Source organism: Eriocheir sinensis, chromosome 9, assembly GCF_024679095.1.
Source record: "Eriocheir sinensis breed Jianghai 21 chromosome 9, ASM2467909v1, whole genome shotgun sequence".
NCBI classification, from domain to species: domain Eukaryota; kingdom Metazoa; phylum Arthropoda; class Malacostraca; order Decapoda; family Varunidae; genus Eriocheir; species Eriocheir sinensis.
The window spans coordinates 11,106,031-11,126,730 of NC_066517.1; the positions used below are offsets into that span (position 1 = coordinate 11,106,031).

Consider the following 20,700-nt stretch of genomic DNA (forward strand, 5'->3'; position numbering starts at 1 on the left):
AAAGCAGATGTAAGCTGAAACAGAGAAGGGGGGGACTTGCCACAAAACTGAGGGATGATATAACGAATACAATAATGATTGTCTGAAGGACCAGATCCACCAAAATCAGATTGGGGACAACCAACAGGCTCCATCAGGAAAAGCGTAGTGGTGTTATTGGTGAAGAAAAAAAATATTGTAACCAATTTTACAATTTGAGTATGAAAAGATACTGACAACCATACAACTCATACATAATAATGTAGAACACAAAAAATATAAGCATTTTCAAATAATTAGACAACCTGCCTTCCTGATACTTAACTAAATAATCAACTTATCTCCATACTCCCTCATACCTGGCATGCAGCTCTGGGGTACCATTGTTGTACTTGCTACCACGTTCCCACATGCCAAAGTCTGGGGTGCGGTAGGCACGCTCAACATAGTACACAAGGTTTTGCACAAAGGTGACCTCGTCCATAGTGTAAATGATCTGCAGGCCTGAGGTGATCATCTGCACAAGGAACAGCAGGTACAAGGACACAATGTCAATCTGAAAAACAAGAAAGCCTTAGTTTTAGAAATTTTCTTCCTGCAGGTCAGTGGAGCACCAAGATTAGACTGTAAAGTATCAATATTTTGTGCAGAGATCAGATGCCAACCATCACCACTCCAATCTCGTTTGACATCAAAACCCTCACTGACGTGCCCACTCAAACTTGCCTTTACCCTTTCCAATCTTATATGATGGTCTTCAGCTTTTTTTTCCCAGTAAATGAGACAGCTTCAAGACAGACCCTTCATCATCACCAGAGCCTTCTCCCATACCACCAGATGCACAGGTAACCTACACAAAATGTTCAGCAATGCAAGAGCTTGCAAAAACAAATCAGTATCTTTAGTCTTTCACACATTCACTGGCAAACTCTGGAATAGCCTCCTTTCTTCCATCTTTCTTCCTTCCTACTAATTAAATATTTTCAAGGAGGTATTCTGCCATACAATCAATCACTCAATCAATGGGGGCATACGACGGGAGGCACATTGCCTTGCCCATAGCTGTGCGTTATCGTGATAAGTTATCGCGATACTTTATCGCTGATAACAAAATTGGGTTATCGGCCATCCGCTACTTATTTAAATATATATCGGTATCTTCGTTACTTTGGTAACCAAACTAGCGATAATCGCTACTTTTTTTCTGCCTCTCGGAAAAAAAAACGTTGTCTCCTCCCTACTGCGCATGCGTGGCCCAGGCGCCCGGTGTTGTATGAAAAAACTTCGGGGTATGAAATATCCTCGGTGAAGAGATTTCATACGTAAGAGCATCAACGTTAAAACACTAGCTTATTTTTTTACGTTAGACTCAAAAATCAATATATCAAAGAGAAAAATCTTTTAACTTTGCCCAAAAAATTATTATTCACTGCCTCAAATTTGATATGCCATATTCATTTGTGAGCATGCCATGGTATTGAAGGCACCCGATGTTGTGTTATTTGGTGTCCCATTGTCAAAAGCTGGCGCTTTTGTTTACAAACACTGGTCTCTCGTGAACTGTGCATGTTCAGACCAGTAAGTGTAGCCCTGTTCACTGTACAGTCTCACAAAGCTTTTTAACACATTAAGAGTTGCTGGAAGGCTGAATCAGACATACACTACCAAAATCCTTGCTGTTTCTATAACGACACTCTGTACATATAAATACAACTCGTACAGAGTGTCATTCTAGAAACAGCGAGGATGGTGGTAGTGGTACTGTATGTCTGATTCAGCCTTCCAGCAACTCTTAATTATGGTTAATAAGCTTTGTGAGACTGTACAGGTCTATGCTTGCTGGTCTGAGCATGCGCAGTTCATGAGAGAACAGTGTTTGTATTTGACGGTGGGGACGCCAAATAACACAACACCGGTTCAGACGTTTCTAATATTACCGTCCATATGTACGTGTCAACGTGTGATTTTCAGGTTTTGTAAGTTTTCTAAAATACAGATAATGAAAATTTGAATTCAGGAGGCGGTGGCTGAGTCAACAGCGTGACGGCGCCGCGTTCCAGACGACGCAAGTTCAATCCCCGCCCGGTGCCACCAAGCTGGGAATTTTTAGCCGCCGCCGAGTGGATTAAAACTACCCACATGCTGTCCAGAAGACCACCTATCAACCCAGACTCTAGATTCTGGGATTAAAGATGAGCTCCGGGAGGGTAGCATGAGCCAATGCAAGATGGCGCCACTATAAACACTGGCCTGCACCACAACGGGCTGGACCATACCATCAGGCCCCTCCAAAAACAAGCCTACCAGCACCACAGGCGAAGATGTAAAAAAAAATAAAAAAAAATAAATAAAAAATTGAAATATCAATATAGTATCGTTTTCGCCTATCGGACTTATCACTAGCTAGTATCGGAATTGTGGATTTATATCCGGTATCAGTTATTGGTTATCGCCTATATTTGCGTCTCCAGGTAACAAATATCGGTTATCACCGATAAAGTTTTCCATTGTCAGTTATCGGTTATCGGAAATAAGGTTGTCTGTTATCGTGCCCAGCAATGGCCTTGCCCACCCTACGACGCCAAGTCTAGGGGTCATTCCGGACGAGTCCCCATGCAGGCCCCCTTCCCATCCTAACTGAGAAAAGAGTAAGCGATGAACAAGGGGGTTTTAGGAAAGGAAGGGGTTGTGTAGACCAAATATTTGCACTCAAAATGCTAGTTGAAAAGAACATAGAGAAGGATAGGAATCTGTTTGCTGCATTCATGGACCTGGAGAAGGCATATGACAGGGTTGATAGGAAGGGGTTGCGGGATGTTCTAAGGATATATGTTGTGGGAGGGCGTTTGCTGGAGGGAATCTGGTCCTTCTATAAGGATGCAAGTGCCTCTGTACATGTGAAAATTGAGTTGAGTGAGAGTTTTGGTGTTGGTGTGGGTGTGAGACGAGTGTGTGTGATGTCACCATGGCTTTTTAAAGTGTACATATATGGTTGTATGAGAGAAATGAAAATCAGTGGGGGAGCTTGGTCCAAGGCTGAAAGTGAGAGGTACAGAGGAGTCATTGGTTGCGGGCCTGTTTGCGGTTGATACAGTGTTGTTGGCAGAGAATGAGGGGGAACCGCAGAGGATAGTGGATGAATTTGACAAGTTGTGTGAGAGGAGAAAGCTGAGAGTGAATGCTGGAAAGAGTAAGGTTATGGTATCTGAGAGGACATGAGAACAGGTCGTTGATTTTGCAAAGCCGTACAGAGTTAGAGCAGAGGGTACAACAAAGTGTAGGATAAGGTTAGGGGAGGAGAGAATGGAGGAGGTGACCGAGTTTAAATATTATGGGACTGTTTTATGTAAGCATGGCAGTATGGAAGGTGAGGTGAGGGAAAGAGCAGTGAAGGGCAAACAGATGCTGGGTGCATTGGAGAGAGAGTTATGAGAGGAAGAAGTGTGAGCATGGAGGAAAAAAGGAGAATAAGGAACAGTATTATCCTGCCAACTCTGTCATATGCATCAGATAAAAGAGGTGCATGTGGTGTGTCAGGATGGGATGGCGAAAGTAATGAAAGCGTGTATGAGCGGTTTGGTATGGGTGCGACAGCGAAAGGAGTGGAGTGTGGATCATTTTATTACATGTTTTAAGGTGTGTTTTATTGCTTGTTAGGGGTGTTTTATTGAAGGGGAAAAGCTGGGTGGTGGTGGGCGGGCGGGTGGAGTGGGTAGGGGGTGAATTTTGACCACGTTTTCCTTGTTTTCCAGCCTTATGCATATTTCCAAAGTTCGCCAATATATCCATGTGTGCACGGGCATGGAAGGATTATATGGGAGTGTGGGGCATGGGCATAACTGCTGTAATTACATCATCAGTTTTCATTTTATTTAGATTCAAATAAAAATATTTTGAAATCCGAAAAAATCCGAAATCCGCAACACTATTGGTCCCAGGAATTTTGGATAAGGGATTCTCAACCTGTAATAGCCATTATGGTGGAATAATAAAATAACAAACAAGCAAATTCAGGAGTCAACAGTGCAACAAACAGTCAGCTGGGTAAACACGCTGTGAACTGAGTGACTCGTGTGTCTGTGTGCATGCAGAATTTGACATTTCGGTGCACCACTTTCGTCTAGTTTTCAGTATTGTTTGATTTTACCCCCACCAATTTTTATCACTGTTACCCAAAACAACTAAAATTGACCCTTGGCTGAAAATTTTGAACCAGCAGGATTTCCAAAGCATTGGACACCAGATTATCAAACTATCAATAGATTATGATGATATCAGTTATGATGGTAATGATAAATGATGATAGTATTGCCGATGATTACAATGATATTAATAGTCATGGTAATGGTGCAAATGGCAATGATAATATCTTTAACCCGGTAGCAGCGACGGGCCAAATTTGTGGCTTTACCGTGTAGCAATGAGAGGGCAAATTTGTGCCATGATTTAAACCACCCCAAATAGATGATACATAAACTGATCACAAATGCTTTGATATATATTATAAAATGGTTTGTGTGAGTGATGATTTTTTCTCATTTTTCTTGCTGCTACCAGGTTAAGCAACTTGCTCACATTGTCACCGCAATATCTCACAAACAAGAGTACCCCATGACACCAAGAGAAACCACATCTTACTTTCTTACCTGCAGGTGGCCATACTCATCACTGGAGATCACTTCCTCTCCTGTGAGCAGATGGAACTTGGCATGGAGGGCAAACTTAGGCTGTTGCCCTTTCTTGAAGCACTCCACCTCCTTGCATTGCCGCATCCAGCAGGTCAAGATCCCACGCATACACTTGACACAGGACTGACCCAGCTCATAAGCTTTCCCTCGGTCATCATCAATTCGTCTGTTGGGTTACAAGGACTACTTCAGTCTATTTTAACACATGAAAAAAATCATATTTGTTAAAAATTATAGTCTTTATGAGGGAAAGTGACTGAAATTATTGGACCCATGGTGGGTACCAACAAACTATTTTCACTTGAATTCTAATCTATCTACAGTACCCTCCTGAGTTTCACGCTAGCTTCATTCCGAAGTTATAACGCTAAACTCAAGGATCACAAAATTCGGGGTATTGAAAACACTGAAAAAGCACTTATTTATTCCGACCTGTGGAGAAGCTGCCTTTTTTATCCCACTTACTCCCTTGTTATCTCAAAATATTGATCTTGGAAAAAGGAAGAAATTGAGAAGAGCGAACAGGTTGTTTTGAAGCCGCAGTTGAAGGCGGCTGCCGTACAATTGGATGACAGTTCTGAAAACATGCTTGTGATTTGCTGTGAGCCCGATGACGTCATTGACGGTACTCACCGAATCGGAAGCCTCGCTGCCTTAAGGCAGTGTCACACTGGCCGTTTTCCTCCAACTGTTAGGGCTACGGGCAACTGTGGTCACCCGTACACCCAACCAGGAGCGTGTCGTTGGCTGTCTGTAAGCTGGTGTTACACAGGGCCTTTTTCCTCCAACCATGTTGGCAGTAGGGGCAACAGGCAACTCCAACTTTTCCAAGTGAGCATCACACACGGCCAAGGTCATATGCTAATAGCCTTGGGCCGACCATCAGGCCCCACCGGGAAGATGCCTACCGCCGCAATAGGCAATCAACGTAAAAAAATAAAAAATAAAAAAAAATAAAAATAAATAAAGAAAGCAGTCGCTCTGTATCAACATGGCGTTATCTGCTAAATTAAGGGCTGTCACAGCTTGTGCTGCCATTATCCAAGTTATGGACTTGTTGCTGCTGTAAAATGAAAGGAAGAAGCTGTTGTGGGCAGGATTATGGCTTCAGAGACGGGAAAACAGAAGTGTTTACCCAAACCTCATTAGAGAACTGTGCTGTGAAGACTGGTGTTGTGCTCCTGAGCCAATAAATGGCCTTCATGGGTAAATTTATGGGAAATAGCATATATTGCAATTTTCGAAAAACAAAACTGTCTTGATGAGCAAGCAGGCCTGTTGTGGCGACTTCTGTCATCCCCATGTTGTAAAGCATCCCATCCTGATTGTGCATGCACAGAACCGCACACCGATTTCAGACTGCCATTGCATAGTCCTTAGCACACTCCTGGTTCCTCAGTTTCTCAAGATGGAACCCCGAAAGGTTGCATCTTGAGATTTTCTTGGATCTGATGCGTATCCTGTTTTGTAACAAGTCTAGTCGGTCACAAAGAACTCAGCACTTCAAAAAACCCTACAGTTCTGATGGATACTCTCAATGAGTACTAATGAGGATGTGATCAATCTCCATTGCCACACTGCCAGTATTGCTATACCAAATCCATGACTCATCTCTATGGCACCAGGAACCATTAATCCTCAGCCTTCTGAACTTTGCAAAGCTTGAAAGAGAGACCAGTTCCTCCAATCTAGTATCATATAATAGGTTTGATAGTTCTGGTACCATCTTAGTTGCAATCCTTTGGATCCTTTCGAGTTTCCTTACATCCTTTTTCCTGTATGGTGACCAAACAACCACTGCATACTCTAGCCTTAGTCTAACCAATGTTGTTATTATATGAGGCCGTGCGAGCAAAAACGTACAAAGCGCCATTTTTTTAAATGCGGGAAATCGCGTTTAAAGTTTTGCAATGTTTAAATTATCATAACTTCATTGGTTTTTAAGGTGGACACTTCAATCAAAGACCAAAATGAAGGTTAAGGTATGTAGAATATTGGCATGTACTCAGTTATAAAAATAAATAAATATATAGGTCCGAAAAAGTAGGTTTTTCAAAAACATCCATGATGTGCAATATTAATTAACTTTTTAATATGTCATACACAGTTCATGATATTCATAATAATCCGGAACATGAAGGAAGTTACAAAACGTAAAATATACTAATAAACAATAAATGCTAAGAGTTTGCACTACGCGATATACGGTAAAGCTTGCACTTTTGCTGTTATGCTAGTGGCGCTCTGTACATTTTCTCTCGCTACTGCTTTCTTATCTCACTTTCAACTGCGTAGGTGATAATGTAGGGTTATTTTGAAGGACTCCCAGGCCTATTTCCACTGCAGTTTTGTACAAACCGACATTCCTCGCTTATAAAGGAAGGGTCAAAATAGTGTTATACCACAAAATCGCATTTTTGGCCAGATGGCGCTTTGTACGTTTTCGCTCGCACGGCCTCATATGTGCTTCAAACTCACTATACCAGGTTTACTTAAGCTAGATTCCTGGCGCCTAGGCAGATTGGTAAGGATGCAGCTGATTGGCTGCATCGCTCTCTCGCAGACACTCGTGTCAGACCATATCTTGCATGCTCGAGTGAGACATGTTTCTATGTTATATGTCAAAGCTCACCTCATATACGAGATAGCCAGATTTGGTTGACACCATCAGACTCAGCAGTGATTGTAGAATCAAGATGTATTGTAAAATCTCGACAAAACAAAAAAAAATGGTACAGGAAACTCTTGATTTACGCGAGTATTGTGTCCTTGAAGAGGTCGCATAAATAAAAACCAATGTAAATCAAACAAGAGGTAGGTTTCTATCAAAAAATAAATATTCACTTCATTCAGTGGAGAGAGAGAGAGAGAGAGAGAGAGAGAGAGAGAGAGAGAGAGAGAGAGAGAGAGAGAGAGAGAATATCCATATCACCGAGATATCCACTCAGGCACTCAGTCTCAGCCTCATTCATGTGAGGAAGAAATGAGGAACACCATGAGCAACTGGCTAGTATTGGTACCGGTACCAAGCAGTCTAGTACCGGTACCGTACCGTATAGCTAGTACTGTTAGTACCGGTACTGGTACCGGTAAATGCCCACCCCTATTGCTGAGTACCGTGGCAGCGTGGTTACTGTATTGTTGTTCAAGTGGCGCTCGGGAAGAACTCAGCTCAGCTGTGTGGCCGCTGCGCTGTGTGAGTCCAGTTGCGTGAGACATCAGGTGGCCACTCCATAAAATATCGCGTATAAGTGGAAAAAACGTGTAAATTAAACATTTGGATTTTTGACCCCGCGTTATTTAAAAAACGCGCCAAACTCGCGTAAATTGAGAGTTACCTGTATTACAATGAGTTGAACTATGAAGACAGGGTTGGCGGTTTAAACCAAATGGTTTAAACCAATAAAAAAAACCAGTGGTTTAAACCAACTAATAAAACAATTTTTTTTCTTTTGTGTGTATCTTTGTTAGTTTCATCAGTATTGTGGTTTTAACTATATGTAAGATTTTAATTATGTACAGCAGAGTTGGCGGTTTAAACCAGGGGTGTCAAACTCAAAACCCTTGGAGGGCCAATTCATGCTCTGAAGTGCCGTCATGGGGGCCAACAAGGGTAGAAAATACATTGACAAGATTGAAGTTACCGTGATACCGCGGGCCATGAGTTTGACACCCCTGGTTTAAACCAAAAAAACAATGAATAAAACCAGTGTTTTTTGTGAATCTTTTTTAGTTTCATCAGGTATTGTGGTTTTAATTATATGTGGTTTTATTATTTTTATTATGCACAGTCATTTTACTAACACCAGGAAGAAAACGTCAGTTGGTAAACTCAAATCTCTAGTCAAATGCTGTAACTCAAGAGTAACTGAAAACATAATTTTGGTATAATATATATATATATATATATATATATATATATATATATATATATATATAAATATATATATATATATATATATATATATATATATATATATATATATATATAACTCAAGAGTAACTGAAAACATGATTTTGGTATATTATATATATATATATATATATATATATATATATATATATATATATATATATATATATATATATATATATATATATATATATATACAGTAAAACCCCGATTATCCGAAAGCGGATTATCCGAAAAACCGGATTATCCGAAATTGATCTGGATAATGCAATTAAAAAAAAAATAATTTCTATACTAAAACATTATAAAACATCAAAAATAAATAAAAGTAACTACATATGTACTATATTAACACATTTAAAATTGATGAGTTAAAATGAATATGCTTTCTAATACGTATTGCCAAAATAGCTTATAACGAATAGATCAATGTATTAGACAAAAAACATTAAACAAACTCTCAACAACACCACGTCCGCACCTTCACCTCAGCAAGGACGTAGGTGCGGCGAACGAACAAACTACTGCACGACTACTCTCACACCGTACTCTCAAGACAACGACACAAACACGACTCCCCTCTCCACTCCATGCCACATTCCCCTTCCAACATACGAGTTGCGCGATAATATGAGTCATCATACTGTGTCTCCACCTGCACGATGCATCAAGGTCACACTTGCAAGCTTGCACAACCATTCACAATCGCACTCTGCAACATTCACAATTCAGATCTGCAACGCTCACAAGTATCAACATGCACTGGTCCAGACAAGGAGACACACAGACAAACATACAATAAAACACATACATGCACTTTTTTCACCTAAAAATGACAGTTACTACTGTGCGGTATTCGCTGAAGGTGCAAATTTTTATTGATTTAAACAATGAATAGTGTGATGCAACAGAAAATGAAAGTGTGAATAAATAGAAGAGAGGAGGAGGACATGTGAAGCGATAAAACCAGACAGGCCACAAGAAGAAGAAGATGTGCCACACGTGGGAGCCGAGGTGTGGCATGAACACAAAACACAACACCGCCGATCACCAGTGTGCGGGGCACCTTGGCGGTGATGGTTAAAATGGCTGTTACACAGGAATGATTTTGGCGGAGCAGGGCCCTGCTCGGTGACCATGGGGCGGACTTGGGTGGACTAGTTGGGAGCTATTTCTGCTGTTCAGCAGACCGGTCAGCTCACATTTTCTGTGATACATGTACGATCGAACGAATATCAGTGGATGACTTCAGTATTTATCGTAAACACATTTTTGTTTCTCGGTGTAAAAATAATTATATTTAAGCATAATATGACTGACAGAAATTAATCAACATAGATTACTATTTGAAAGTAGGTATACAGTCCCTGGAAGTCAAGATTGCCCATCAAACGTAGCATCCCTGTGTGATTAGTTCCCTCAGCTGCTCAACGAAAATTGCCGCCTGCAAACTCAAAAAGAATTTACAAGTTGAAAACAATATATATATATGAAAGATTGCTTTTATGTGTGGTTTAAGTGTCTCTTAACAGAGAGTTCAGGAAACTGTACATCATCAGTCTCACTTAACCAAACACATTTCTGAGTATTCTAAGCACTGAATACTTTTTTCCCAAATTGTTGTCTTAAAGATTAGGGTGCGCAATATATGCCGGAGGGCGCTATACGCCGCAAAATACAGTAATGAAAAATAAATATATATATTCACCAACTCAAAAGTTTGTGAGTTGATATTTTGTTGTGTGTACCAATAACAGTGAATGTTTATGAGCTTTCCAACATTACTATCAGAATTTTTATAAGACCAATAGTTTTTGAGAAAATAGAGGAAAACTGAATACCACATTGGAAAATGTAAAAAGTATTTTTTTCCTATTATCACTTCAAACCTACCCATGCAAGAGTTGACGATTAGTTTATTTGGCAGGCCTAGCTTGAATCTTTTATGCAACAAACTTTGACGCAATTCTGTAAAAAAATTAGTTTTGGCTTTTTTCTCTCTTTTTTTTTTACGCCATCATGTCAAAAGCTGAGTTTTAGACGATTACATTTTGATGCAATTCCCATCAAGTTCCACTGTATAAAAATTTTCCTGTAAATTATAGTTTCCTGTCCATTAAATTTAATCAAAACTACTACTAGAATTTTTGCATAAATAGAATTCAGATAAAAGGACCATATTTTAGTGAGAAATCCATTAATAATTCCCTCACTACCACACCTGTAGGCCTGGAAGAGGCTCCATATGGATGCAGCGCAATAGATGGATGTGCGGATGTCAGCCACGCGATGGTCCTGGCTGGTGCTGGGGAAGATGCCAAGACTGATGCTCTGGTTTTGGAGCAGCTGCCTCTTGACTGGAAGGGAAGCAGTGCAAGGTTAGGCTTTTAAATATTATATTTTCTTCACCTAGAAAAAAAAGGCTGATATACTTGTGTAAAAGTCAATTTACATGAAGCACTTTTCAGGGCCAAGCCGAGGGAATTAACTGTTACATAGATGGTACTTTTCTAGGGGCTTTTGATTTTTATTCCTCAAATATTATAAATTGTGGCAAACAAGTAGACCTCAAGATTATCAGCTCAAAATTATAGGTTAAGCCTATACATGCCGTATAGGTCAGCCCCCAAAATATGGTAGAGGTGTCATCTGGTGATCAAGAAATACCCCAGAGTGAGCGAGAAGTTCCCCAAAACTTGGAAAATTCTTGCGTTTCTTGTTCTGGCGTGTCAGATTTTCAAAGCATCCCCCAAATTCTTGTCAAGAATCGTGGCTCCCACATAAGCCGCGGCAGGGCTGGCTTAGCTACTTTCTTGCTGACATCACTGGGAAACACACTGCCCCGCACCTCCTTAGACCTATGGCGCTGACCATTTTATGACCTTCCTATGGGTATCCCTGTGAGGTGGAGGTGGATATAGAATTCACGAGGCTACTGTTGTGTTACTGTTGTACCACAGACCATTGGTAGCCATTGGGACCATGGGTAGGTGGTGGCTGAGTGGTTAACGTGCTGGGCTCACATTCACCACACCATGGACAACGTCGGTTCGAATCCCCACGTTACCATCTGGGATTTTTCAGTCACCGCCGAGTTGCCTAAGACTACCCACATGCTGTCCAGAAAACCACCCATCAACCCGGACTCTAGAAGAAACCGTCCAGTAAATCAAGAATGAGTTCCAGGGGGCAGCATGAGCCAAGCATAACAAGCATAATAAAAAAATTGCTTGCGCCACGACAGGCTTGGGCCGACCATCTGGCCCCTGAAGAAAGCCTACCGGCGCTTTAAACAGGGATGTAAAAAAAAAAAAAAAAAAAAAGCATCACTGTATGTATGTATAGACACATGGGCAAGAAAGAGCACTGGAGGATCACAGGAGGGAGGTGCTAGACAATCTCGAGACTTTGGGGTCGTTCTTGAACGGCAGATGATGTCTTGGGCTTCAGGTAGGCTAAATGCTCTCTGCAAGAACTTCCAAGTGCGAAAACATCATCATCATTAGAAATGAGAAAGTGGAACAATGTCATTTGTCAATATTTTGTAGAAAAAAGGACGTTTTATGAAATTCTGTCTCATGCAATGACACCAAGTAGCTAGGGAAATGTTCCTAAGAACTGTAGATCTCGTAATTGTGACTAAATTAACGCGTGTTGTCCTTGATGAGTGACAAAATGAGAAATAGTGTTGATTCATCTAGACATATGGGCAAGAAAGAGCACTCTGGAGGATCACAGGAGGAAGGTGCTACACAATCTTGAGACTTTGGGGTTGTTCTTGAACACCAGATGATGTCTTGGGCTTCAGGTAGGCTAAATGCTCTTGGCGGCATCCATTCAATACCCACACGTTATCCACATGCCAACCTGACAAGTGTGGGTGGAACCAAGGCCACATCTATGTAGAGGCCCGCACCCAGACTTGAGGTTGCCGTGGCGTCATCAATAAAGATGGTTGGTTGATCATTTGGTGAGCAGTAGGGTGGATCGATTTTACATTTTTTTCAATTTCCCTATTCTAACAGTGACAAAAACTTGCATGAGAAAATAGCCTCTGCAAAATCTTACCTTAATTGGTTATCATCTTCTCCCCCCGGCAGAGCCATGAAAATCATATTTTAGTAGTAAAAACATCTTTTCCTTTAACTTTTATAACTGTTTCAAAATGCATCAAAATTATTTCTAATTGCTATGAAGTTGACGAAAAAGAACTCATATGATCGTTTTTCCAAGCATGTTGTCCTACGTTAATATCTTTTACCTCCGGTAACAACATCAAATGTGGAAAAAAAAAGGTAATTTTTTTGTATTTTCAGATCGATTCTTTGGCTTAAATAATGCATTCATATATTTCCCACAGCATTTATATCATTGCATAGGCATAAAATAGCAAAGAAAAGAAAGGCGCACACAACTGATGAGGAAATCATAATCCCAGCCATTAAGGAAGTTATAGAAACTGTTATGAAGAAAGATTCTCACTTTGTTTTGAAAAATTTGCCATTAAGTAACAGTACAGTACAAAGAAGAAATGACGAAATGGCAGATGATGTGGAAAAAAACTCGGTATCTGAACTTCAGAATAGTAAGTTATCTCTACAACTCGATGAGTCAACTTTTGGCAGCTCTAATCTCCTCATGGCCTATGTGAGGTATTACAGTCAAAGGTAAAAGGACATTATTGATGAATTTTTGTTTGCCAAGTATCTCACAGCTGATGAAAAAAGTGAGAAAATTTTACATTGTGTGATGCAGCATTTTGAAAAGCACAACATACCTCTCAGTAATATTACTGTAGTGGCTACTGATGGTGCACCAGCAATGTTGCAAAAATGCAAAAATGCCCTGTTTTATTTGGCAGACCTCTATTCTAAATTTAATGAGACACAAAAACGTCTGCTGGGTAAAGATGTTACCATCATTCAGGCCAGGACAGTTCTAGGATTCCAAGGCAAGCTGTGTTTGTTTAGAGCTTCACTGGCACGTAGAGATTTTTGGTATTTTTCAAACTTACATCATCATCATCATTTCATCAACGCCTGCTCCAAGGAGCTCCCACCAGGGGATGGCCACAGCAGAAGAGTTTCCAACTTTCTCTGTCCGGACACTCCCTCCTTGCCCGCTCAAATTTTCTCAAAGATCTTTCCCCCCTCTCCCTAACATACTCTTGCACCCTATCCCTCCATTTCACTGGAGGTCATCCTCTAGCATTCCCTCCCTCTATCTCACTCACATACACCCTTCTGGTCATCTTACTTTCCTCCATTCGCTCCATGTGGCCAAACCACTTTAAAGTCTGTCGCTTCATTTCTTCCACCACTCCACACTTCTTCCCTTCACCCCTGTGACACATTCCAAAACGCTCGTGCTACTTCACATATCCTGACCATCCATTTAACAACTACATCTCCTCCACACTTCAACATTTCTGCTGTGATTCCATCAATTCCTGCTGCCTTTCCATTTTTTAATCTTTTTATTGCCTGATTTACTTCTTCATATGTTATACTTCTTTCTTTATATACTCCTCCTCTACCTCTACTCAAAACTGCTGCTGGACGTCCATCCTCAAAATTCATTAAGTTTTTGAAATATTCTCTCCATCTCTCTCTCACAGCTTCCCCGTCTTTCAACATCTTTCCATTCTCATCCATAGCTTCATTTATTTTACTTGAGGAGATATTTTCTGCATTTCTTTCGTTTTTTACTTCTTTCCAATATGATTTCCTGTTCCCTTTATATTTTTCACTTAGTCTTTTTCCAAAGTCTTCATCAACTCTCTTCTTACTTTCTTTTATTGCTTGTTTTAATTTCATTTTGCATTCTCTATATTTCTTTTTCCTTTCCCTTTTTACTTGTTCAGCCACATTTCTTTCTTGAGTTTTCTTAAAAATTCCCTTTTCTCTTTTATTATCCTCCTTATCTCTTCTGTCCACCATGAATTTCCTTTTCTTTTTCCATCTCTCACAACTTTCATCCCTGCCACTTTTTTTGTTGTAGTTACCATTATTTCTTTGAATTTTCCAAAACCTTTTTCAATATTTGTATTATCTTTTACACTTTCCCATTTTTCACGTTTATTTTCATCTTTTACTTCTTTTTCCTGTAACTTTTCTATCTTCAGTATTTCCTTTTTTACTTCACCTTTCTTTTCAAACACCCACTTTTCTTTCAGCTTTAACTTTGCCAGCACTGCAAGATGGTCAGATCCATCGAACATTCCTCTTACTACCTTCGCATCACAAATTTCTTTTCTAAGCCTTTCATCTACTGCCACATAATCAATCAATCCTTTTTGCTCATTATCTTCTCCCCTCCTCCATGTGTATCGGTGGATATTCTTGTGCTGAAAGAAGGTGTTCGCAAGGAACATTCCCCTCCCAGCACAGACATCCACCAGACACTCTCCATATTCATTCTTCCCAGGTATCCCCCATTTTTCCATCACATCCATCACCCACTTTAGCATTCATATCTCCCATCATAATAAGTTTCTTTTCTTTCTCAAAGCTCTTTAGACATGTATTTGCTTCCTCCCAAAAAGCTTCCCTTTCTCTCAGTCCTTTTTTACTTTTCACATTTACTGGTGCATAAATACACACCCATGCATACTTTACTAAACCTACTTTTCCTTTCACCCACACAATTCTTGATCCCTTCCAACCATAATCAGTCACACTATTCCACACTCTTTCAGACATCACAATAGCACATCCTTCCTTACTCCTGCCTCTATACTTCTCATCTATCCCCATCCATATAACCCCCCAGGCACACCCTACCACGCAGCGCCAGATAGAGCTACCATTGGGCCCTTGTGCTGCAAGTAATTCCGGGCCCCTAATTATCTTAATTTACACACATCATGCCCAGGTGGCTGGGGCCCCTATGAGGCCGGGCCCTGGTGCTGAGATACCCGCTCCCCCCCCCCCCCCCCCCCACACACACACACACACTCGGGCCCTGCTCCCACGTACCCTCTCAACCATCACTCACACCCGTTCCTCGAATATGTGTTTCACTCACTCCCAACACATCCACTCTACCATTCACAAAATTTTCAATAATCACCCTCCTCTTTTCCTCACCACCTAAGCCATTCACATTTATAGACACCAGTCTCATACATTCCTTTCTCTTCTGCCGCCCTCTGGCCATCGCTCCTGCCTCTAAAGACACGATAAAAGTATTAGAGGCCACCAATGGATGGCCAATCCAATGTAGATTTATGGAGACTTGCTCCTTGTCCAGGCTAAAAGGATTAAAATAAAGCAGCTGATGGTCGCTGCCCCCTCCCTGTTGGTTCTACCCCGCAGGGTATAGTAACGGTGTGCACCATGTGAAGGTGAGGATGGGGAAGGCTACCTTCCCAGTCAGAGGGTAGCCGTATTGCTCCTTTCCCAACACCCTAAACAAGGGAGCTGTACGCATAGGCAGCAAAACGCACCTCGGATGAACCTCATTGGTTACAACAGATACAAAGTGAAAGCATTTCTGATGGTGACCTAGAAATATAAAAGACTCATCTGGAGAATCTAATTTAAGACTTTAAAATGCGCTTTGAAGCCCTGGAAAATGAAAGTGCCTGAATGGATCCTAACACCGTTCGATGTTGAAATAGGGAATGTAGACATTGCCTTACACCTGAAGGAAGATTTAGTTGACATGACTGTGGACCTGGAAGCAAGTGCCTTGTTCAGAAGAAAAGGCCCCCGTGAATTTTGGATCAACAAGAACAACATTGCTAAATATTCTCAGCTTTGTGCAGTGGTTGAGCCATTTTTACTTGCATTCCCAAGTTCATACATGATTGAAGCTGGTTTCAGTCATACAAACGCAGTCTTAACAAAACAGAGGAGCAAACTGAGCTTGAAAGAACGAGGTGACCTACGGCTTAAGCTCACCAAGCGTCTTTGTTGAGGTCCATCAGGCACATCCTTTACATTAATGTCAACAGTGAAAGAAGAAAAGGTATGTTACACTGAGAATTAAGTTACATATACTCGTACACCCCGACATATTTTTTTACTGTGTGTTATCTTTTTATCATACTGCATGTCAACTACTACTACTACTACTACTACTACTACTACATTAAAACGTCGATATAACCGTCTAATTGGGGGGGAACGTAGTCCGTTGATGCCGAAAGTCCATTATAAGCTGCGAAAAAAAAAACGTAAAGTAATTCCAACATACCTATTAAATGTAGGTATATATTTTTTTTTGTGTATGTTGTGTGCACATTGTCTGTATAGCCACATAACAAACTTGGCAATGGACTACAAGGCACTGAGGCTGCCAGGTTGGCAGTGGGGCCCTGCGAGGGGGCCGTATTGTTACGGGAATGGGCAGAATTTTATAAGTGCGTTAATTTCGTACTGGCGGATGAAACTTTTTTTTTTCTTTTTGTTTTTTTCGGTATGTTATGAAATAATCCAATAACTGTTTCTGTCACAAATTATTAAATGATTGATTTTTCAATACTTGTTGTACACTCACCAGAACCTGCCGCTGCAGCCGCAAAATAACTCGCAAAGAAAAATGTTTAACTTGCTTACTGATCCTATGTTTCACTCACCGTTCACAAAGATCACAAGTGGACAAACTAGAGCAAAACCAGCCAAATTAATGTTTTTCCTGTTGTGTATTTCCCCAGTGCGCATGTGTAGTGGAGCAGAGCGACTTATTTCTGCTAGGAGATATTTCTCGCGACACCGGCTCACCACGCACGCCGCCGCAAATATCCCGCCCCGCACTGTGTATTTTCACGCCCCACACCGAGTGACGAATAATTTGACTAACCTACCTAACTGGGAGCTTAGCTCCCCTCTACCCCCTAAAGCTGTATCAGTACCGACACTCAAAAGCACTTGGCTATTTTCGACATACATTTCTGGATTGATGCATACAACTTTCTTGTGGTATAAATACATTCTTCATTTGAATGGAAAGCATGAGAAGGAAAATATTTCATCAGGTGGGCAGAATAAGACTACGTTAACCGAAGGATGGGGCAACAGATAAAGGGAGGAGGGTCAAGTGTCTATCAGACACTATAGTAGTTACAGGAAGCAGATGATTAAAATATTATTCTCGGTCGGTCCCCATAGAATTCTGACCATCTGACCTTGTCCGTTATATCCGAAATCCGTTATAAGCAGATCCGTCATATCGAGGGTTTACTGTACTCATATTAATTTTGGCATCGGTATTTTTTTCCTTGAATTAAAAGCTAGGGGGTCGATAGAAATTTTGAAACTTCATTGGGGGGTCGACGATTTAAAGTATGAGAACCCCTGGCTTAAGGGACGAGAGCCTTTCATCATAAGTATGTTGTGCAAGGAAGTGATCATCTTTTTTGCTCTACATTGCAGACCTAATTTACCAATGTAATTTGTGTGGTGGGGAAACCAAAAATGTACCATATATTCCAAATGGGATCTGACTAAACTACTGTACAGTGTACATTATTATACTGTTATACATTACATCTTTTTTTCTTGAATGATAAGTTTTTATTAATGAAGTCCAGCATTCTGTTCGCTTTATTTTCTGCATTAATACATTACTGTGAAAATTTGAGGTTTGACGCGTTTATAACGTCCAGGTTCACACTTCTTCTAACCATGAACTTTACATTTCAGCCCGGAATTATGCCAAATCTATTCTCCGACTTACCAAAACCTCTTTCATCAGTAGAAAATGTCAACACCTTGCTTCTTCTAATTCTTCCCGTGACTTCTGGCATCTAGCCAAAAATATCTCCACCAATTTCACTTTTTCCTCTTTCCCTCCTCTCCTTAACCTTGACGGCAACACTGCCATCTCATCTATCTCTAAGACTGAACTCTTCGCTCAAACTTTCTGTAAGAACTCCACCCTGGACGATTCTGGGCATATTCTTCCTACTCATCCCCCCTCTGACTCTTTCATGCCTGTTATTAAGATTCTTAAGAATGATGTCTTCTATGCCTTCTCTGGCCTCAACTCTCAGAAGGCTTATGGACCTGATGGAGTGCCTCCTATTGTCCTTAAAAACTGTGCTTCCGTGTTGACTAACTGCATGGTCAAACTCTTTCGTCTCTACCTATCAACATCTACCTTTCCTTCCTCCTAGAAGTATGCCTTTGTACAGCCTGTACCTAAGAAGGGTGACCGTTCCAATCCCTCAAACTACCGCCCTATAGCTTTACTTTCCTGTCTATCTAAAGCTTTTGAATCAATCCTTAACAGGAAGATTCAAAAGCACCTTTCCACTTCTAACCTTCTATCTGATCGTCAGTATGGGTTCCGCAAGGGGTGTTCTACTGGCGATCTTCTTGCTTTCTTAACTGACTCTTGGTCATCCTCTCTTAGCCATTTCGGTGAAACTTTCTCAGTTGCGCTAGACATAGCACAAGTCTTTGCTTTCTAAACTGCCCTCTTTCGGATTCTATCTCTCTCTCTGTTTCTTTATCTCCAGTTTCCTTTCCGGCCGTTCTATCTCTGCGGTGGTAGACGGTCACTGTTCTTCCCCTAAACCTGTCAACAGTGGTGTTCCACAGGGCTCTGTCCTATCACCCACTCTCTTCCTGTTATTCATCAATGATCTTCTATCCATAACAAACTGTCCTATCCACTCATACGCCGACGACATAACTCTGCATTATTCAACTTCTTTCAAAAGAAGACCATCCCAGCAGGAAGTACATGACTCCAGACTGGAGGCTGCAGAACGCTTAACCTCAGACCTTGCTATCATTTCCGTTTGGGGCAGAAGAAACCTTGTGTCCTTCAATGCCTCAAAAACTCAATTTCTCCACCTATCAACTCGACACATTCTTCCAAACACCTATCCCCTATTCTTCGACAACACTCAGCTGTCACCTTCTTCAACACTAAATATCCTCAGTCTATCCTTAACTCAAAATCTCAACTGGAAACTTCATATCTCCTCTCTCGCTAAATCAGCTTCCTCGAGGTTGGGCGTTCTATACGTCTCCACCAGTTCTTCTCCCCCGCACAGTTGCTATCCATATACAGGGGCCTTGTCCGCACTCGTATGGAGTATGCATCTCACGTGTGGGGGGGCTCCACTCACACAGCTCTTCTGGACAGAGTGGAATCTAAGGCTCTTCGTCTCATCAGCTCTCCTCCTCCTACTGATAGTCTTCTACCTCTTAAATTCCGTCGTGATGTTGCCTCTCTTTCTATCTTCTATCGATATTTCCACGCTGACTGCTCTTCTGAACTTGCTAACTGCATGCCTTCCCCCCTCCCGCGGCCCAGCTGCACACGACTTTCTACTCATGCTCATCCCTATACTGTCCAAACCCCTTATGCAAGAGTTAACCAGCATCTTCACTCTTTCATCCCTCACGCTGGTAAACTCTGGAACAATCTTCCTTCATCTGTATTTCCTCTTGCCTATGACTTGAACTCTTTCAAGAGGAGGGTAACAGGACACCTCTCCTCCCGAAATTGACCTCTCTTTCGGTCACCTCTTTTGATTCTTTTTATAAGAGCAGAGAGTAGTGGGCTTCTTCTTATTATTGTTTCCTTTTTTTGGTGTGCCCTCGAGCTGTCTCCTTTGTTGTAAAAAAAAAAAAAAAAAAAAGGTCCTTGGCACACTGAACACTTGAATTTCATGCCAGCCTTATACCTAATCCATATTTTCTTGATCTGTCCAACCATGATATGCTACCTATAAGCAGATGAAGTTTAGCAGGTAAAGTAGGATAAAGATAAACCAGTGTCATGTTACATAAAGCCATGCATTACATGAGACTACCGTATCACATTATACTCATGTAATAATTTTTCTAAACAAAGCCAAACTGATAAGTTCAACTTTTACATGGATAATACTTTCCTATCAAAGTGTTGGGTGGTTAATTTTTACATGAAAATGACTAATACATATATGGTACATAATAAAAATCAACAGATAACCAAATAACTAATTTTGAATACACACTTTACTTCTGAAACAGATAAAAATGGGTACTCACCAATGCCATAGTAATTGTCAAGCTTGCGCACAGTATCATCATAACAGACGACTCGAAGGTTAACATCAATATCAGGTTCACTGACACTCACTGACCTCCGCCTCTCAAGTGTCTGACTGCTGGAAAG

General features: G+C 41.0%; 1 protein-coding gene across 6 annotated transcripts in view; it reads right to left on the minus strand.

The window, feature by feature from the left end:
* LOC126995914 (probable phosphorylase b kinase regulatory subunit beta) overlaps positions 1 to 20,700 on the minus strand; it is a gene marked incomplete at its 3' end in the record, with an annotated part of 186,756 nt that overhangs the window by 155,271 nt on the left and 10,785 nt on the right. For 5 of the 6 annotated variants that reach the window (XM_050855812.1, XM_050855811.1, XM_050855807.1 and 2 more), the window contains 4 exon segments: positions 339 to 535; positions 4,626 to 4,833; positions 10,802 to 10,937; positions 20,574 to 20,692. In XM_050855812.1, the coding sequence (XP_050711769.1) occupies positions 339 to 535; positions 4,626 to 4,833; positions 10,802 to 10,937; positions 20,574 to 20,692 (660 nt within the window). 6 annotated transcript variants of the gene reach the window in all.